Source organism: Nomia melanderi, chromosome 1 (assembly GCF_051020985.1).
Source record: "Nomia melanderi isolate GNS246 chromosome 1, iyNomMela1, whole genome shotgun sequence".
In the NCBI taxonomy this organism is placed as follows: domain Eukaryota; kingdom Metazoa; phylum Arthropoda; class Insecta; order Hymenoptera; family Halictidae; genus Nomia; species Nomia melanderi.
Window position 1 is genome coordinate 21,122,180 of NC_134999.1, and position 18,099 is coordinate 21,140,278.

The 18,099-nt window shown below is 36.5% G+C and overlaps 3 protein-coding genes across 15 annotated transcripts; 2 read left to right on the top strand and 1 right to left on the bottom strand.

Annotated features, from left to right (window-relative positions):
* The first annotated feature begins 24 nt into the window (after nucleotides 1-24).
* LOC116426763 (uncharacterized) lies at nucleotides 25-2,905 on the top strand. 2 transcript variants are annotated; one of them, XM_031976191.2, is made up of 8 exons: nucleotides 25-175; nucleotides 232-339; nucleotides 415-480; nucleotides 572-687; nucleotides 761-1,039; nucleotides 1,117-1,324; nucleotides 1,395-1,621; nucleotides 1,695-2,905. In XM_031976191.2, the coding sequence occupies exons 1-8, from the start codon at nucleotides 128-130 to the stop codon at nucleotides 2,557-2,559; spliced, it is 1,917 nt and encodes a 638-aa protein (XP_031832051.1). In that variant the 5' UTR covers nucleotides 25-127; the 3' UTR covers nucleotides 2,560-2,905. The 2 variants fall into 2 exon arrangements, with proteins under 2 accessions (XP_031832051.1, XP_031832053.1); XM_031976193.2 differs by having other exon boundaries at nucleotides 29-175; nucleotides 218-339.
* On the bottom strand, nucleotides 2,693-7,020 carry Set8 (SET domain containing 8). Of its 4 annotated transcripts, XM_076371529.1 has the most exons (8): nucleotides 6,866-7,013; nucleotides 6,549-6,765; nucleotides 5,782-5,988; nucleotides 5,078-5,268; nucleotides 4,863-5,001; nucleotides 4,420-4,784; nucleotides 4,158-4,348; nucleotides 2,693-4,081 (listed from the first exon to the last, which is right to left on the bottom strand). In XM_076371529.1, exons 3-8 carry the CDS (start codon nucleotides 5,789-5,791, stop codon nucleotides 3,871-3,873), a joined length of 1,107 nt encoding a protein of 368 aa, XP_076227644.1. In that variant the 5' UTR covers nucleotides 5,792-5,988; nucleotides 6,549-6,765; nucleotides 6,866-7,013; the 3' UTR covers nucleotides 2,693-3,870. The 4 variants fall into 4 exon arrangements, with proteins under 4 accessions (XP_076227644.1, XP_076227645.1, XP_076227643.1 ...); XM_076371530.1 differs by lacking the exon at nucleotides 6,549-6,765 and having other exon boundaries at nucleotides 6,866-7,020; XM_076371528.1 differs by lacking the exon at nucleotides 6,866-7,013 and having other exon boundaries at nucleotides 6,549-6,794.
* sno (Protein strawberry notch) lies at nucleotides 6,451-18,037 on the top strand. 9 transcript variants are annotated; one of them, XM_031976185.2, is made up of 14 exons: nucleotides 6,451-6,588; nucleotides 8,853-9,085; nucleotides 9,644-9,725; nucleotides 9,805-9,912; nucleotides 9,980-10,207; nucleotides 10,525-10,647; nucleotides 10,745-10,885; nucleotides 10,977-11,344; nucleotides 11,423-11,675; nucleotides 11,772-12,097; nucleotides 12,174-12,454; nucleotides 12,534-14,530; nucleotides 14,645-14,774; nucleotides 14,924-18,037. In XM_031976185.2, exons 2-13 carry the CDS (start codon nucleotides 9,083-9,085, stop codon nucleotides 14,749-14,751), a joined length of 4,017 nt encoding a protein of 1,338 aa, XP_031832045.1. In that variant the 5' UTR covers nucleotides 6,451-6,588; nucleotides 8,853-9,082; the 3' UTR covers nucleotides 14,752-14,774; nucleotides 14,924-18,037. The 9 variants fall into 9 exon arrangements, with proteins under 9 accessions (XP_031832045.1, XP_031832043.1, XP_031832044.1 ...); XM_031976183.2 differs by having other exon boundaries at nucleotides 6,455-6,609; XM_031976184.2 differs by lacking the exon at nucleotides 6,451-6,588 and adding an exon at nucleotides 7,648-7,899.
* Nucleotides 18,038-18,099: the final 62 nt, after the last annotated feature.

Sequence of the window (18,099 nt, forward strand, 5' to 3'; positions counted from 1 at the left end):
TTCATTTCTACATTTATTTGAAGTATATTCTTAATCCAAGAAGAAATATATTAATAAACAGTTATAATAAGAATACTTTATATGTATTGTTGTACGTTATGTATTTGGTTTGAATACAAATGTTAACATGAGTGTCGATAATGTCGATGACGAAGATGAAGAGATTGTTATACAGGTACAAGATAGTATTTATTAATTTATTAACAAACAAAATCAGTTTCTCGTTTTCAGGGAACACCTTTATACGAACATTTACATCAGATGGGTTACACGGATTTTGAAAGTATAAACATAGAAAAACCAGTACTCAAGAATGAAAGAAAACGTTATAGTTTTACAGTAAAATTCTTTTCACTTTAAACAAATTGGCGAATATATTATTGTTTTCTGCAATACATGATTATGTACTTTCAGGGTTTTGTACAGTATATAAAAGATTCTTTTAAAAAACTTTCTATTTTATATTCAAAAATACATCAGGTACGTGTATGATACTCATTGATGATCACTATATATAACATATTATATTATTATTCTTTAAAAAGTAATGTTAAAATATTATTTACAATAGGATGGCAGTGTGTCAAAGAAACAAGTACAAACAATTCTAGATGCTAAAGTTCTTTTAAATGATCATGCATGTATAATACATGAATCTATGGATAAATATGATTGCAAACCATGGAGGTAGATTTTTTTACTTCTTAGGAAATAGTTAATATTAATATACAGTAATGTGCAATAGATTGATATTTTACAGGATTATACTATCGAAATTTCTATTATCAGGTGCAATATTTTTCTCTTCAATATATATTCCGTTCCCTTCTGTATATAAAAATTCAATACGAATGTCTGGGTTATCTATGATACTTTATGATAGCTATATGGAATATTTAAGATGGGTTGTGCATAAGGATTTAAAAACTATGATATCCTTGCAAAATGATTTATTTAATACATACAAGAAGAGCCTTAAAATTTTAAAATACGGATATAAAATAAAATTACAGAAGGATAAAGGCTCTCAACAGTTTTAGTAAGTTATAAATACTGTATACTATATGCTCAATTATCTGTTGTTATTTGTATGATTAATGTTCAATATTATAATAGTGATCTTACAGCAGATAGAGTAAAGTATTTGCAACCTATTATGGAAAATGTAGTAACATGCTTGGAGCATGTTTCAATTATTTATTATCAGATCTCTTTGATTCTCATAAAGTTGTTACCAATAAATGTGCCTCATGAAGATTTACTAACTAGATTTGAGAGTGCATCATTTAAAATACGTGGTGAAATAAACTATGAAAAATTACAGGTCAGGTATAAAAGAGTCATCAAGCAATAATGGTATAATTCATATTTGCATATTTATTTTCTTCCAACAGAGTTTGTATTTCACTTATATACTTGTACAATCAGAGATGCTACATATATTAGCAATTACATATGATAACCATACATGGCAGGAATCTGGCTACAAAATTCCAGAGTTCAAGTTAGCATACATCATTAATTTTTTAATTAAATATTTATCATTGTATAAAAGTAAATTGTCAAAGGTTATCGATATTTACTACAGTTCTAAATTAGAACCAATTTCATTCAAGTACAGGTAAATATAGTAAAGTTTATATTGCTTTTAAGAATGTATATTTCATAATACTTATACATCATTGTTACTTCAGAGGGCCTGCTGCATGTCATTGGCAAAACTTATACATGCATCTATACCTGTCTTCAAATAAGTTACAGTTAGCTTATGGTCATGTATTATCCGTGTTACAATATATTGACAATAATGTTTCTGAGAACATAACAAGCAAGGATGCTGTAGAAATGACAATGCAGGAACTGAATCAAGCACAAAAAAATATTGAAACTGCAAAGGATTTTCTTGAATTTGGTAGTATATACCTTTTAAAAACACAGAACAATGATAGTATACAAGATCGTGTAGAAGACAATATGTTAACACCAACAACGAATGCTGACATTCGTATTGTACATGATTCAGAACCATTAATTATGGATGAAGTTTTTGAGGAATACATCAAAACAGAATACTCAAAACCTTTAAACGAAGAAAGTGATGAAATTTCACTATTCGACCGTAAACGGGATAAATCATTGTTTAAGAATTTTATGGTCGAATTAAAAGATGTATTGGTTGAAAAACAGAAATCTATGTCTGAAAGAGAATTGAAAGCACTTCAACGAATGCAGAAAACTATGGGTGAAACAGTTTCAGAAAATATGTGTTCAATTCCTGTACCTCCACCAATGCCTTCACTTAATGCCTCTTCAACAGTAGAAAATAAACAAATTATAGCTGATCAAATTAATAAAGCAACGTTTGAAAATAAACAAACTGAAAACGGTGAAGATTATTTTGTTGAAGAAAAACCTCAAATTCCACCCATACCATTACCGAGGAAACAAGGATTTTCAATCATTTTACCACCACCATTTTTAAAAGCAGATGAAGAGACGTTTATCGGTGATGGAGAAAATTCTGAAGACGAAATTGTTGCAACAGAAAGTGAGGAGTAACATAGCAATGCGTATTTGTTTTATAAATGCTTGGTTACATAATGATTACGCCACATTAAAGATTGCATCGAATGTACTTAATATTTTAATGTTTACCTTCATCATTCAGAGAAAGAAGCATTAACTGAAGTAATACTTTCATGATTATTTATTTACACACATGAAACAAATTACACATTTTTATAAGAATTTTCAACAAATAAAGACTTGTTTGTACAATTTGCAGTTTGCAAGGTACTACCCTTTAATGATAATAGTAATAATATTAATATATAAAATGTGATGTAAAATTATTTTACAGTAATGCAAGTAACTTTTTTAAATCATACAATTAAGTAATATAAAATGCTTCGGTATATTATTAGAAATGTAAATAAATATTGAAACTATTGAATAAATATTCAAATGAAATCAAAGAACAAAAGAAAAACATTAATATACTTTAGAATCTATACTTATAAGCTATCTGTAAATTAATTGTAAATATTATTTAATACAAAAATACTGACATAATATTGAAAAAATAATAAAAATGTGTATGTAAACTGTATAGTTATTTTGTTCTTCTAAGCAGAAGCATTATTTGTAAATATAGTTCTAATTTCATACAGCAGAGCAAGTACAATATTTAATTTTCAGAAATGAATTTAGATACTAACAGTAGAATCAGTTTCATTCGTAATTTTGATCACAAGTTCTCTCTTGATTAATTACTTAGACCATGGCAGTGACAAATTGATAAAAGTAAGCGTCGAATCAATAGCATAAATCAAGAGGGAAGTACTTATTATTATTGGAGCGTATCACAAATCTTTCAATTAAAAGAAATTTTAGTCTAGTATGTCGTGTGAAATTGAAGTACTAGATTAAAGTTAGAACTAAATGAAACATCTGTTATGTATTTAAAAATAATATTCGTTACACTCGTGGTGTACAAGCATCGTGTCATTTCGATCAACTCAACAGAATTGTACCAATTTAAAAGGAATCTATTGTTTCTTCTTTTGTCATTTCACAAACAAACAAAAAACCGAGATACATGTCATGCATGCAATCGTTCCATACTATCCACTTATAAAACACTAAGCATTTCTAATGTCTCTCATTTTAGTTAAAATACAAGATTACACTTGACATATACCGAGGAAAGCAGACTTATATATGAACGTATTCTTCCTTGTATATTTTTATCTCATAAAATTCAACTAAAACATTTTATATATACTGTTCTTCCATAGGAGAAACAATAATTCATCAAATGAATTTTTCTCTGTACAATGTAATAACATTCTACACAATTAATTAAAAGCGCTATAATGCCAACCATGGATGATAACGGATAGCTTCACGACTCCGATCCCCGTAGTCATACGTAACTTCTATCCCAGACGGTATATTTTCTTTTGCTGTAAGTACCAGGTGAGGCGTTGACTCTACTTCTATGACTCGTGCAACTAAATTACCGTTTCTGGAGTGATTTACTAGTCTACCTAACTTATCAGTCTCAGCTGTCGCGTCAACACTAAAAGGGAATAACGTCGAAATAAAAATTGTTAACTTGTAGCATCTTAAAAATAATATCATGTAAGGACAGTTACCAATACTGATGATTACGATGTTGAAAGTAATACATATAACATCCTGTATTCTGATCCTGTGCATATATTTTCTCGCGTTTCTTAGCTGTTACTTGATCGATTAATTCACCTACATATTCTACTACAAATTCTCCTTTTGCGAATTCTCGCGTTGTTATTACTCCACGCCCTTTACCGGCAAAATGTCTTACCTAAACAGATATACGAGTTTTATGGATTTCAGAGCAAGAACATAATAATTTATTGATGTCAATTTTTATACCTCTAAACCCTCTTCCACTTGACATAGTACTTTGTTTTCCATGTCTCGTTGCTTTTCCTCTAATACAGCTTTCTTTGATTTCCTCACACTGCGACGTACTGGAAAATAATCTGTAAGCTTGTGATTTGTACTTTTAGTGTCTGAGAATTCATTTGAACGATGACTGGCGATTAGATTGCCGTTTAATTTTCTACGACCGCGGTTGGCAAACTTCTTTAATGGTGTCGAATTAATCACAGAGATGATTGGTTTTTTATCTTTTTCATCATTTGTACTTCCTTCGTCTAAATCTTCCACCTGACTGTTTGGCATATTTATTCTGTGCGGCGTTGATGGGCCATACATGGGTACAGCTACCGGAGTTTCTGAAATATTTTATACATTAATCTAAGAACTTTACATGTAGAAAGGTTAATAGTATGTAACAGTAACCAATGTATTACCATCTGTTATGAAGCGATTAATGTCACTGACAATTTCAGTTTTTACGACAGTTGTTTGTTCATTTCTATAGAAGGTCTCTCCATTAGGCATTATGGAAGCTTCAGTTTTAACCAAATCAGAACTTGATACATGTGCAATCTACATTCGAAAATACATATTTTAGAGTTATTCTTGATGCAATATACAATGACTTCTATGTACCAAAATCACATACTGTTGAGCAAAGGAAGGGACTTATGCACACAGTGGATTTATGTGTTCCACCAGAATTATCATTCCTCATATTTTTATTATTATTTAGATTCAGCTCCTTTTTCACAGATACATCAATGTTAGTGGACTGTAAAGGTGATACTGTGGCTCTTGTGCGACTCATAGTTTTTGTTTGCACATGTTTTGCTTTTCCTGAAATTAAAATATATATATAATGATTTAAGTCGAATATACAATATAAATTTCATCCTAAATAATTTTGCATCAATCATATAATTCCCAAGTAAAATATAAGAGATGCTCCATTTCCTCTTAGAAACAAATTTCAAAGGAATTAACCCATTGATAACTAATGTCCTATTCTAATGACATTTTTATTTTAATATTTTACAACTTACAAGCCTGATACTCAAACCCTTATAAGAGGGCGATTGTTCTTCGAATCTAACTCTATGTTCCTGATACCTATAGGCACAGCTTGAAATAAAAAACTGTACAGCACTGTATAACATATTTTACAAAAGAAATGATTAAAAAATTATTTTAATAGCACTGAGTTCAGGAAGACCTTGATTAGACAGCGTCTCTAAGATAACGTTCAAAATGGTGAGAGAAGCGAAGTGAAATCTATCAAAACATAACCTGACTAATAGAACAGAATCTTCAGTGAAAGTGTACATGGATTTTTTGAAATCGTATTCTTACCTTTCGCCATGGTGTTCCCTTATATTCTCGCGTAGCCACGGAATCCAGAATTTAATCTTCTCATACAAAAATTCCCGTGCTACGCGAGGCCACCCTGTCCGAATCACCTCGACGCTAGTCGACGCTAGTGTGCTTCACGTAAATGATCATTAACAATTCGAATTTTCACACTTGTGATTTTAGAATGTACATTCCTGCTTTCTGTGCCTGGAACGCACGGTTCAGTTGACAACAATTTCCAATTCAACAACGACACTTTCAACAATTTTTTCAAAGCGTTTAGACTATACTTTCCAACGAACGAAATCAAAATTACAAACAGTGTCGAAATAGCAGACCGGATGTACCGCCATTGCTCGCCATAATGTTACTCTATTATCGAATTAGAGACTTGGCATCTGTATACATATATATTATGCACCTATTCAGTCGTAACTCTTACGTTGGTGCCCATGAAGCATTTTTCCCAATTAAAATTCGAAAATATTTCACTTTCTTCGAATTTTTAATATCTATTCGAGGGATTTTTCATGAGACTGAAGTATAATTGTAATCCCGAAGTATCGCAGACGATTCAGAGAAATATCCTATTTATTTGACGAGAAATCATTCTAATTTTTAAACGACCGTCCGTTGGCAAGAGTTCGGAAGGCTTTAGGAGGGCGCGGTTTAATTTTGTATTTTAATTCGTTAATTCTTCTCGGTGGTATCCTTGATAACATCAGTACCGTATTTCCACGAAAAAGAAGACTCTATCGTATACTTACTAATGAGGGTGTCATTACAGCAATTATTACGATTATCATCGTGCGTGCTAATAATCAACAAGTAATAGCGTAGTGTTCAGTAAAATATGTTCAATTTCGATCAATTAAACGTTAACAGAGATCCTTTAGGAGGACCCTTTCGCCAGTGCCAGATATACAGGAATTTGTTAAAATCTATCGTCCAGTTTTCAACCTTCTTACACAGACATAACCTATTCTAAACGATTTGTTAATTGGAACTTGTAGATTAAGCAGGCATGTTCTATTCATAGTATCCTACCAAGAATTACTCAGCATATTATAAATCGTATACCTACACGATTCCTCGTACAATGAAACTCATGCGAATCGGACAGCAATAATTTCAAGTATAATCTCATAAAATCTCCTTTCCTTCGAAATATAGATCGTTTTACAATACAACAAACAAAATCGGTTGTTTCATATTAAACGTATACGTCGATTTAATCGAACATCACAGAACATTTCCATTGCATCGGCATCGAAATTATTTGTTGTAAACGATCTTTTAGGTATTTTGTAACCAGTGCTACATTATTTACAAATGCTACAAAAAAATTCACTCGAATCGTCAGAATAGAACGCTACGCGTCAGGGGATTCGACGAAAGTGCGAGAAATCTCGAGAATCGAAATTCGCCGGACGATTTAGTGGATAAAGAAATGAATATTTGATGTGTACACATATATTTATCTAAAGCGGAATAGAAGTTCCATTTTCAAGATGCAAAATTGACGAAATCGAATCATCTCCCAATATCGTTGGTTCCGCGAGTCGGCCGGCAGGTGGCGTTGTCAGCGGCGCGAAGCTCGGATCGATCGTATTAGAACGGTGTTATTTTTTAGATAGATTTAGCCGTGCGATCGTGTAATACGCGGCTGGCGTGTTTTATTTTGCCGAGGGGGTCCCCGTAAATCGTTCGATTTACAGGAATCGTTTGGTGCCCGGCCGAACGAGCGTTACTCGACGATTCTGAGTTGAGTTGGCCGTCGTATTCTTTTCTTTTTACCGCGGATACTTTAAATCAACTAACGATCAGCGCGGCGCGCATGCGGCGTTGCCAGATCGACACCACGGTTCTATTCGTTTGAGCGTGACCACGCGTGTGCGGACACATGATACGCGATATGCATGCTTTGTTTACCGTTCGTTATAATTCTGTGAAGCACGTGCTCGAATAGCCAATTTTAGTTAAAACTCTGGTATTCCGAGTGGGCACGTGCACGCGATTAGCCTCCTCATTTCGCATCGATTTCGTCCCTCTCAGTGACGTACGATCCATTTCGACCATCGGAGGAACAACCGAATCGAACAGTGACTTATTTAAGCGGTAGTAAAATTGAACACGGTTCAACGACAACTCTGTGCCGATATTTCAAAACGAACACATCGAAGCTTACGTTCGAACTATTATCAGCGGTTCCATTGAATTTATAAACAATACGTAACGTTGCGAAACATTTATCAGCCAACATTCGGATCTATAACACCGTTTGAACGTTTGCATGCATTTTGAACATTCATTTCCGGAAATTCGATAAGACAAAAATGATTTCTCTTATTCATTAGAATATCTTAATTAGAATCGTACACTTCTCGCAGTCGCCTTCGTGCGATTTCTATTGGTTTTCGAAATGTTCTTCAGATCGAATTGTTGTACTGTTGTTTATTTACGAGAAGCTCTTGCAAATTATAAAATGACGCATAATTATACAAAACACACGTATTAAATACGTATTCGACGAGTAACGATAATAATTGTGTAGCAGCAGCGGCAGTAGTAGTAACAGTACTAGTAGTAGTAATTTAGTAGATTGTTAATAGTTCGAGACAATGTACAAATTAATACATATATAATGTAATGGATTTTTAAGTAGACGAGTCGACCAACGAAAGAAATATCGAAAATCGTTTGCATCGTTTGTACGAATGAACGTTCGATCGAAGTCATCGTTAAAATCGTAAAGGACGCTATTGATCGATTAATTATTCGTTAGAAAGCGCGGCAATTTTTTGGTTAACGCGCTTCCTAAGAACCTTAAGTTTCCTTAGCTGCGGTCGCGATCCGGCAACGTCGCACGATGTTGTTCTGTAAACGACGGTGGCGGCCATAGGCGCAGCGCGTGTGTTTTTGTATTTGCATCGCGGTGCACCGTGGGCCGGGCGAAAGCCAAGATGGCGGCAGCCGTGTACGGCGAACGCGTTTCGAGTGCATGCTCGGTCTAGACCGCATAAATGGCTCGGCCCAAGCGCACACTCAGTTCTCTTACTGTGATTTCCTAGCTTGCACAATCCGCCAGCCTTCAGATTGTTCTCGTGTGATGTCCATTTGACGAGACATAAGCTACAAGTAATTTTCTAAAGGGAGGAAAAAAAGTGACCGTCTCCCGTGTACTCTGTCACGGTTAGCATCTCTGGCCGCGACGAAGACAGTATCAACACCTTCCTTATTCTATACAAGTGTCTATTTATCGTGAACCTTTTATAACACAAAGGATTCAATAGATTTTGTCATGGTGAGTTTTATTTTTGTTTATCATTGTTCAAACTTTATGGTTTGCTTCCTTTTTCCGTACCGTACCTATTTTCCTCGACGAACATCCATCTCTTGGCACGACTAACCTATAGACGCTGTACGCGCACCGCGAATACGTATCTTATTGTAATTTCAAATGACTCACACTCTGCTTTCCCTCTCCTTACTCTGTCGTCCCCCTCCCCGCTCCCCCTTTTTTCCCACAACTGAATAAAATATATCTTTTCAATGGTGAACTGTTTATCGCATTTTTCATTCACTTCCGATGAAGTATTGCATTTTATATAGATTACACTTTAGAGCATACAAATACTATTGCCTTTCTAATGCGTTCAATGTAAATGTACTTCAAGCAAAGTGTTATTTAAGGTTTACATTTATTTTACACGAATCGTATGAACTTAAAGAATTAAGTTTCAATTTTTTAGATATAAAACATTTAATTCATTAATGTAGTCTTGACAATGGTACTGTGTATTCCTTTCAATTGATTTTCTTTCTTTGGTTTATATTTCATTATTATTTATGCCTATTATAGTCAGCGAAAAGAGATAAGGATGCAATGAACGAAGACAGTAGCAGCGACGAAGATGAGGATCCTGATAACATGGGTGTACCAGGTACATTAATAGTTTTTTTTTTACTTTTATTTTATATTAAAGTAGTTCGGAATGAACAAAAGGATAATGTTCTTTTTAGGTGGTGGAAAAGATCTTGCCACTGCTACTGGGATCGCAAACATTAAGGATGAAAAGCCTGCAGATGCTCCATCCAATGTAATGATTAAAGGACAGGGGGGAATAAACAGTAAGAATAAATTTAATATGAATTTATTCATGAATTCGTGTTGCTTACAATTGTGTCTGTACCACAGTGCTAAATCAAAAGTTTGGCAACAAAATTCCTGGTGGGTTAGTGACTAAAACGGCAACACCAGGCTATGAAATGGTTCGTGTAGGAGGATCGCAAGGTACACCAACAGACTTTGTCAATGCGAGTCAGTTGAGTCAATTAGGTCAGTTAGCTGCCGCTGGACCATATGGCTTTCCACCTGGATTAGCAAGCCTTGCAGGTTTTAATCCTGCAGCTTTTTTCCCACCAAGTAAGCAAAGTTATTAATTTAATTTTAATAACAAGCTGAAACTGTTGTGTCATTTTGGTGTGTGCTGTGAAGATCAACTATACATTTAATGTATGTATAAGTTAATCGGGCACATACATTACTGGTTTTATGGATTTGCTTGTAACTTATAAAAAAGATGCATACGTTTAATATAAATGTTAGTATCCATATTCCATTTTACCACATATCAGAATGCCAATTATGGAATTAATAATTGAAAATAGTTGTATGTAACAATTGTAATATTATAACAAAAGAAACAATCCAGAGGTTTTATGTGTACTATTATTCCCCAGGCATGGATATGAGCTTAATGAGTGGTTTTATGGGAATGCCAGGAATGAACATGGGTGTGAATCCCCTTGTTCAACTGTTAAATCAAAATGGTTTACATCCGAATTGGCCGGCTGGATTATCAGGTATTTTCATTCGTGACTTAGGCATGAAGTACATTTCTGTAATACCATGCGATGTAAAATATTGATGCAATTAATTTAAAACAATGTGTTATTACAGGCAAAGCTATGTCTCAGTTATGGATGAATTCTCAAGATCCTACAAAAATGAATATACAGCCAACTTTACCGGAAGAGGAAGAGGTTGACGATGAAGACATGGGTGTTGCTGAAACGTACGCCGATTACATGCCTACCAAACGTATGTTTTCTCGACTTTATTCCCATACATTATCTATTTACATATTTTTCCCGATTATATTCCTTTACTGTTACGTATCTAATTTAAATAGTCAAACTTGGGCGAAAGCATCCAGATCCCGTGGTAGAAACTGCATCGTTGTCTAGCGTCGAACCGACGGACGTCTGGTACAAAGTTTCAATTCCGGAAGAAACAATACGAACCGGAGCTTTATCAGCGTTACAGCTTGAATCGATAACATACGCGTCCCAACAGCACGAGCACCTCTTACCAGATGGTACACGTGCTGGTTTTTTGATTGGAGATGGTGCTGGAGTTGGTAAAGGACGAACTATAGCTGGAATTATATTTGAAAATTATTTAAAAGGCCGAAAACGTGCCATTTGGGTTTCCGTTTCAAATGATCTCAAGTACGACGCAGAACGGGACTTAAATGACATCGGTGCATCGAAGATTGAGGTATTCTGAAAATATATAGGAACGCGACATTGCACTCACGTTGCAACATAAATACTTCGAACAATTTAATATTTCTAGGTGCACGCCTTAAATAAATTTAAATATGCAAAAATTTCGTCAGCCGTGAATGGTAATGTAAAGAGAGGTGTGATATTTAGTACATATTCAGCTCTGATTGGAGAGTCTTCCCAAAGCGGTGGCAAATATAAAAGTCGATTGAAACAGCTTTTGCAATGGTGCGGAGAAGACTTCGACGGTCTGATCATTTTCGATGAGTGTCATCGTGCGAAAAATTTATGTCCAACGGGCAGTTCGAAGCCTACCAAGACAGGTACGTATAACGTATATTATAAATCTGAGAAATAATCGTATATTTTGGAAGTTGGATTTTCCGAAAATATTCCTTGAAATTTCTAACGTGTTGCAGGTTTGACCGTTTTGGAACTACAGAATAAACTTCCTAAAGCTCGAGTAGTATACGCTAGCGCCACTGGTGCTTCTGAACCACGGAATATGGCCTATATGGTTCGATTAGGTATTTGGGGCGAGGGAACGCCTTTCCCCGAGTTCAACGATTTCATTACTGCTGTCGAGAAGCGCGGAGTTGGTACAATGGAAATCGTAGCGATGGACATGAAGCTGCGAGGCATGTATATTGCTCGACAGCTAAGTTTTCATGGTGTAGCTTTTAAAATAGAAGAAGTACCTCTATCCAAAGAATTCACTGAAGTATACGATCGTTCCGTTTATTTGGTAAGTAACGAACAATTCGCTACTTACTGTCAGCAATTCTGATTACTGAAACTTCACTAAAAGAAATTCTTTCCAGTGGGTTGAAGCGATGCAAAGGTTTCAAGAATCGGCGGAACTGTTAGACGCCGAGAACCGTATGAAAAAAACAATGTGGGGTCAGTTCTGGTCATCGCATCAGCGTTTCTTCAAATATTTATGTATTGCTGCTAAGGTGAAGCACGCTGTCGCGGTTGCACGAGAGGCTGTCAAGTGTGGCAAATGCGTGGTAATCGGTTTACAATCTACAGGCGAGGCTCGCACTTTGGAACAGTTAGAGCGAGACGACGGTGAACTCAGCGATTTCGTGTCCACCGCGAAGTGAGTGATACTCTGACGAAGAATACAGTAGTAGGAAGAAAAAGAATTGATATATAAGTTTTGTACTCTGTTCTTTCAGAGGAGTTCTCCAAACGTTAGTCGAGAAACATTTTCCTGCGTCAGACCGTAATCATATTCAACGAGTTTTGGGTATCGAGCCGTCTAAAATGCAGAGGTTAGATGATCTCGACGACATGGATGGCGCAGGTGGTTCAGCCGGCGGCAGTAAAAGGAAACCTGTAAGACAAGCGGCCCAGCGAGCTTCGAAGAGAGTTCGTCATTTCCCATCCGATGATGACTTCACCGACGATGAGAGAAACGGCGGTCACAGTTCCGGCTCAGAGTATAAACAAAGCGGATCCGAGAGCGAAGACGATCATAGAACCGAAGAGGAGAGTAATATTAGTTCGGATTCCACCTTCAATTATACCGAGTCTGATTCCGACTCCGGCGATAGACGAAAAAAGAAGGGCGGTAAGAAACAGAAGAAACCGGTTAAGAAACGTCCAGGATACGTGGGAGCCGGTGCAGGAAACGCTGCGGTTCGTAATCGAGCACCATCCAGGGATGCTGTGGAACGCGCATACAGCATGAAGAAGGAGTTATTGTCACAAGTAGAAGATCTAGGCGAGCGTTTACCTCCCAACACGTTGGATCAGTTGATAGACGAATTCGGTGGACCTGAGAATGTTGCTGAAATGACCGGTAGGAAGGGCCGCGTCGTTCAGACCGAGGACGGTACCATTCAGTACGAGTCTAGATCCGAGGTAGACGTGCCATTAGAAACGCTGAACTTGACCGAGAAACAAAGGTTTATGGACGGTGAGAAGACGGTCGCTATCATCTCGGAAGCAGCCAGCAGCGGTATCTCATTGCAGAGCGATAGGCGAGCAAGGAACCAAATGCGGCGAGTACACATCACTCTTGAATTGCCTTGGAGCGCTGACAGAGCTATACAACAGTTCGGACGTACTCATCGTTCGAATCAGGTGAATGCTCCGGAGTATATATTCTTGATCTCGGATTTAGCAGGGGAAAGGAGATTCGCGTCGATCGTCGCAAAACGTTTGGAAAGTCTTGGTGCTCTTACACACGGAGACCGTCGTGCCACGGAAACAAGGGATCTCTCGCAGTTTAATATCGACAACAAATACGGTCGTGCGGCTCTTGAAGCGACGATGAGAACAATCATGAAGTACGAGGCACCGCTCGTGCCGCCGCCTCAGGATTACCACGGGGACTTCTTCAAAGACGTGGCAGACGCGCTGGTGGGCGTCGGTTTAATTTGTAACAGCGAGAGTACACCGGGTGTGCTTACTCTGGACAAAGACTATAACAACATGTCGAAGTTCTTGAATCGTATACTGGGTATGCCAGTCGATTTGCAGAATCGTTTGTTCAAATATTTCACCGACACGTTGAACGCGATCGTGACGCAAGCGAAAAAGACCGGTCGCTTTGACATGGGTATTCTTGATTTGGGCACTGCCGGCGAAAATGTAAAGAGAGTGAAATTGTTTCGCTTCTTACGGAAACACGCAACTGGAAAAGCGCCAACCGAGTTACACGTGGTTCACGTGGAGCGTGGCATGAGTTGGGCCGAGGCTATGGATAAATGTTCCGAGTTGACAGGATCCAAAGAAGGATTTTACTTGAGCCACCAAATTCGTAATGGAAAACAAACGGCCATTTTGGCAGTTGCTGTAGATACTGGCAAAAAGAAGTCTGAGAGCAAGAAGGACCAATTGTACATGGTCTACAGGCCCAACACGGGATTGCAACTTAGGCAAGAAACTCTAGGCGAATTAGAGAAGAAGTACAAGAAAGTGTCTTCTGACGAGGCGGAGCCGCACTGGTCACAACAATACGATGCTTCGGTGGATACGTGTTCCCACGCATACTGGCGCGGTAATTGTAAAAATGCGACGCTCGGGATGGATTGCGAAGTTGGACTCCGAAGACGATCCTACAACGTTTTGTCCGGTTCAGTATTGAGCGTCTGGAGTCGAGTAGAAAGCATTCTAGCGACCCGTTCTGGTCACAACACGAAAATGCAAGTTGTACGCTTACGAACTGGTAAGATCAGTGATCACCTTTCTTAATTTGTAACTGGTTTAAGTTCACATTAGCCAGTGCAAGCCTAGATTTTAAGGTGAACGACAGATTTATAGAGATTCTTTATTATCGCAGATGAGGGTTTGAAGATAGTCGGTACCCTTATTCCAAAGTCATGTATGGAGATATTACGTCAAGAGCTAGCATCCGATTCAGACAACACCGAGGAACTTACATTTTGAACATTCGGTACACCGCTTTATAGGTAAGGAATGATTTTCTCTTGAAAGTTGAAAGTTGCACATGCTGGGTTGTAGTACTCGCCGGTCTACCAGGCTGTATCATAGTATCGATAGGAATAGAAAATCTTAGATAGGATTTATAAATAAGAATACTTTTTTTTTGCTTATCAAGAGCAGGACCAATGGAAGCGACTTTATAATGGACAAATCCCTCTTCGTAAGCCTTGCGACAGAATTCGAGAAGGAAGGGGGTGCACTTACGAAAGCATGGCGAAGATACACGCGTCATCTGTTGAGAGGTGTAAAGTAGATTCGAAATAGTGAGTCTATATAGTGTCGTATCGCTCCGTTCAATAACGGCAAGTGAAATCAACGTGTGACACGAACGTTTCCAATTCGCGATCCTATGAACTTCTTGAGAGATCCGAGCTTGTCTCTTCGTTAGACTCTCGCGTTGTTATTTTATAAGTTAACGAAGCGTACTGCTCGCTCGTCACATCCGGACACGCGAACATCATTAAGTAGCTAAAATTTTCTTTTCTCTTCTTCTTCTTCTTCTTCCTTCTTTCTTTCTTGATTTTAGACCCAGACTACGTCCGTGTTAAATTCACCTCGAGAACACAAAACGAACACACGTTTTCTATTATCCACGAATCCTTTTTCTCGCGAGTCAAAAACAAACAAACAAAGAAAAAAAAAACAGAGAAGCTACAGTAAGCGGTATAGATACGTTCTTGTAAAGTTCAGAATATTTGTAAAGGAGCACGATTGTCGTTAGTTTTCCGACTAAATAAAATTTTAGAAAATGTTAGGTTTTCATTCCTCCGGACTCGTTGAACAGACTTCGTATGCGAGATAGCTTTACTTTGCGTCTGCCATCAAATTTTTTAGCGGGTATGGAAAAACAAGGATTTTTTGGCTGACATATAGGCAGAGGGGGGGTGGGGGGTGGGCGGGGAGGGGGCCGGTTTACGTTAGAGATTTAAAAAAAGATGTGCAACTTGGGGAACCGTATTTTAAAGCTAATCATATCCTGACACGAGGCGCGTCATCCAGTGAGAATCGATTGTGGGAATCTTAGCCATAGCAGTGGATTCGCTTACTCGCATTTGTGACTGACTTAGAGAGGTAAAGTAAGTGTAAACCAAGAGAAAGGGGATACAATAACGTAGTATTAGTGAACGATCAATTCTCGCTGGAAAGTACAGATGTATACGCAACACCGTTCAATTATTTTCTTTTATCGTTGGATCGATCGGATAGTTAATTATTATCATTGCTACTGCTACCATTAATCTTATTACACTACTCTGCTACTATTATTAGTACTAGCACTTCCACTGAAAAAATATTATTATCGACAGGACCCGAGGGAGGGTGGGAGGGAGGGTGAGGTAATGAAACGAAAATCTTTTGAGTGGTCGAAATGTTACATTGAAGCTGAACGTTCATTATTTGTGAACCAAGTGCCAATGTAGATCAAATTATTTATTTCTAAATCCATACATTCGCCGCTCTTTGGATTCGCATAGTGTTATTCGATTTCGATTACGACATATTTATCGATAAATAGAGGAAGAATGGGGGTGCAACCGTGTCTCCCAATATTTTCCCTTTATAAAAGTAGCGAGCATTAAAGGAACAAAAAAAAAATAATTAGATACAAACGACGGTACATACGACACACGCAACACAGTATATTTATATTCAGAATCGTAAAAGTAGTCATGCAGGTTCGCATGTATATTGAGTAGATGTCTCTGTTGTTTGTTGGTACGCCTGGGCGAGTTTCTGTAGAGTATTATATTCAGATGGATCTCGCAGTCTATTGTGTACGACAAGGAAAATAATAATAATAATAATAATAATAATAATAACGATAATAATAACAATAATAATAAGCGAAAACAGGAGACAATTCGGATTTAGAAAGTAGAGGTTGATCCACGGAGCAAATGGATAGAATATCAATTCTCGAGTAGTATCTCCGTTATAAAAAAAAGGCGCATAAACCAGAAGCGTTCGCTTGTTTAAAAAAAATCACGAAAAATGTAATCTGTGAATATTTTCCTGTCTTAACGACTCCCTGCCTGCAGAAAAGTGTTTCATTGCGGCACATACATTAAAAGAAAGCTTCAATGTTTCTACGGATACACTACATATTGCATTTATAAACCAATTATAAATTTTAAAACAACACTTTTGACGCAGAACGCCCGGTATATTGTTTACTAATGTACATTAATAGTTTAATTTACATAATTCGGATTTTAAAGAGGAGGAAACAAACTTTCTTTTAACAAATGAAAACCGAAACTTTATTTGGACATTTTCAGTTGATGTTTCAACAATTTTGGTTATTCTGCATTTCATTTTTATCAAACGAATTATCGAGAATATGATTGTTAAACGAATGCACAGGATAATTTTAGTTTCGAGTATGTAAACACATTACATGATAAAATTCAGACAATGTTCTTAAGCAAAGATAATCTATTAAAATGTAAACAGTCGTATGAGAAAAATGTATAAACAATTTTTTTTTTAATTTATTTCCTGAGTATTGAGAGTTATGAATTGCATAGATGATTTTAATCTTGTCTTGCCAATTGTATCCTCTTCTTTAAAGGGATATATAACTATAGAGATTCTTGAAAAGAAAGAAGGAAACGCAAAACCATCTAACAAAATTGAAATACTGAAAGTGAGATTTGTGATCTTAACATGGAAGGTCTCAAAGTGTAAATAATATATATTAAAGAATATAAAGCAGTTTTAGGTGAGCATGTGTACCTTGTATTCGACACTTTTACAATTTCTGCTTGAGTTCCTATCGCAAGATGAGATGTAATTTATAAATGTGGTATCTAGTAAACGTGGAAACCGGCATTGTACATGCCAAGACGATTCCTTTCTTAATGCGCTGTGTTTTGTGAACTCATTTGAGAGACTTGTAAACATGTATATTACACATAGACATATACATGTATAAATGTCTCTCTATGTATGTAAAACCAATACTTCTTAGTAAAAAAAAAAAAAAAAAACTCGAGAAAAGCACGACTAATGTTATCAATTTGATTCATGATCTTTCAATATTTTGTTTCATCCATTACTACATATTTTTCCACTGTTTGTTTCTTCTTGTTGCTTTAACGTACTTGTTAATAATACGCAAGAAACATTGACTCATAGGGACATAAAGTATAGAAGATTTCATTAACAAGCATGTAAATTACCTTTCCATTTGCAAATGCAGTGGCAAATAAAAAATCTTGTGAGTATAGTTTGTTGTACTGGCAATAAGTAGAAAACATTTTATCATTTCTTTTACATATATACAAGTCG

Coding starts and splice junctions, on each gene's coding strand:
- Set8 (XM_076371530.1), bottom strand. Junction 4,349..4,419: donor AAGTGGAAGAGGGTTTAGAG/GTATAAAAATTG, acceptor ATATCTGTTTAG/GTAAGACATTTTGCCGGTAA. Junction 4,082..4,157: donor CATCGTAATCATCAGTATTG/GTAACTGTCCTT, acceptor ATTCCCTTTTAG/TGTTGACGCGACAGCTGAGA.
- sno (XM_031976179.2), top strand. CDS start 9,334: ATGGTGAACTGTTTATCGCATTTTTCATTCACTTCCGATGAA. Junction 9,913..9,979: donor AGGACAGGGGGGAATAAACA/GTAAGAATAAAT, acceptor TCTGTACCACAG/TGCTAAATCAAAAGTTTGGC. Junction 11,676..11,771: donor TTCGAAGCCTACCAAGACAG/GTACGTATAACG, acceptor AACGTGTTGCAG/GTTTGACCGTTTTGGAACTA.
- LOC116426763 (XM_031976191.2), top strand. CDS start 128: ATGAGTGTCGATAATGTCGATGACGAAGATGAAGAGATTGTTATACAG. Junction 688..760: donor TATGATTGCAAACCATGGAG/GTAGATTTTTTT, acceptor GATATTTTACAG/GATTATACTATCGAAATTTC. Junction 1,325..1,394: donor TAAACTATGAAAAATTACAG/GTCAGGTATAAA, acceptor TTCTTCCAACAG/AGTTTGTATTTCACTTATAT.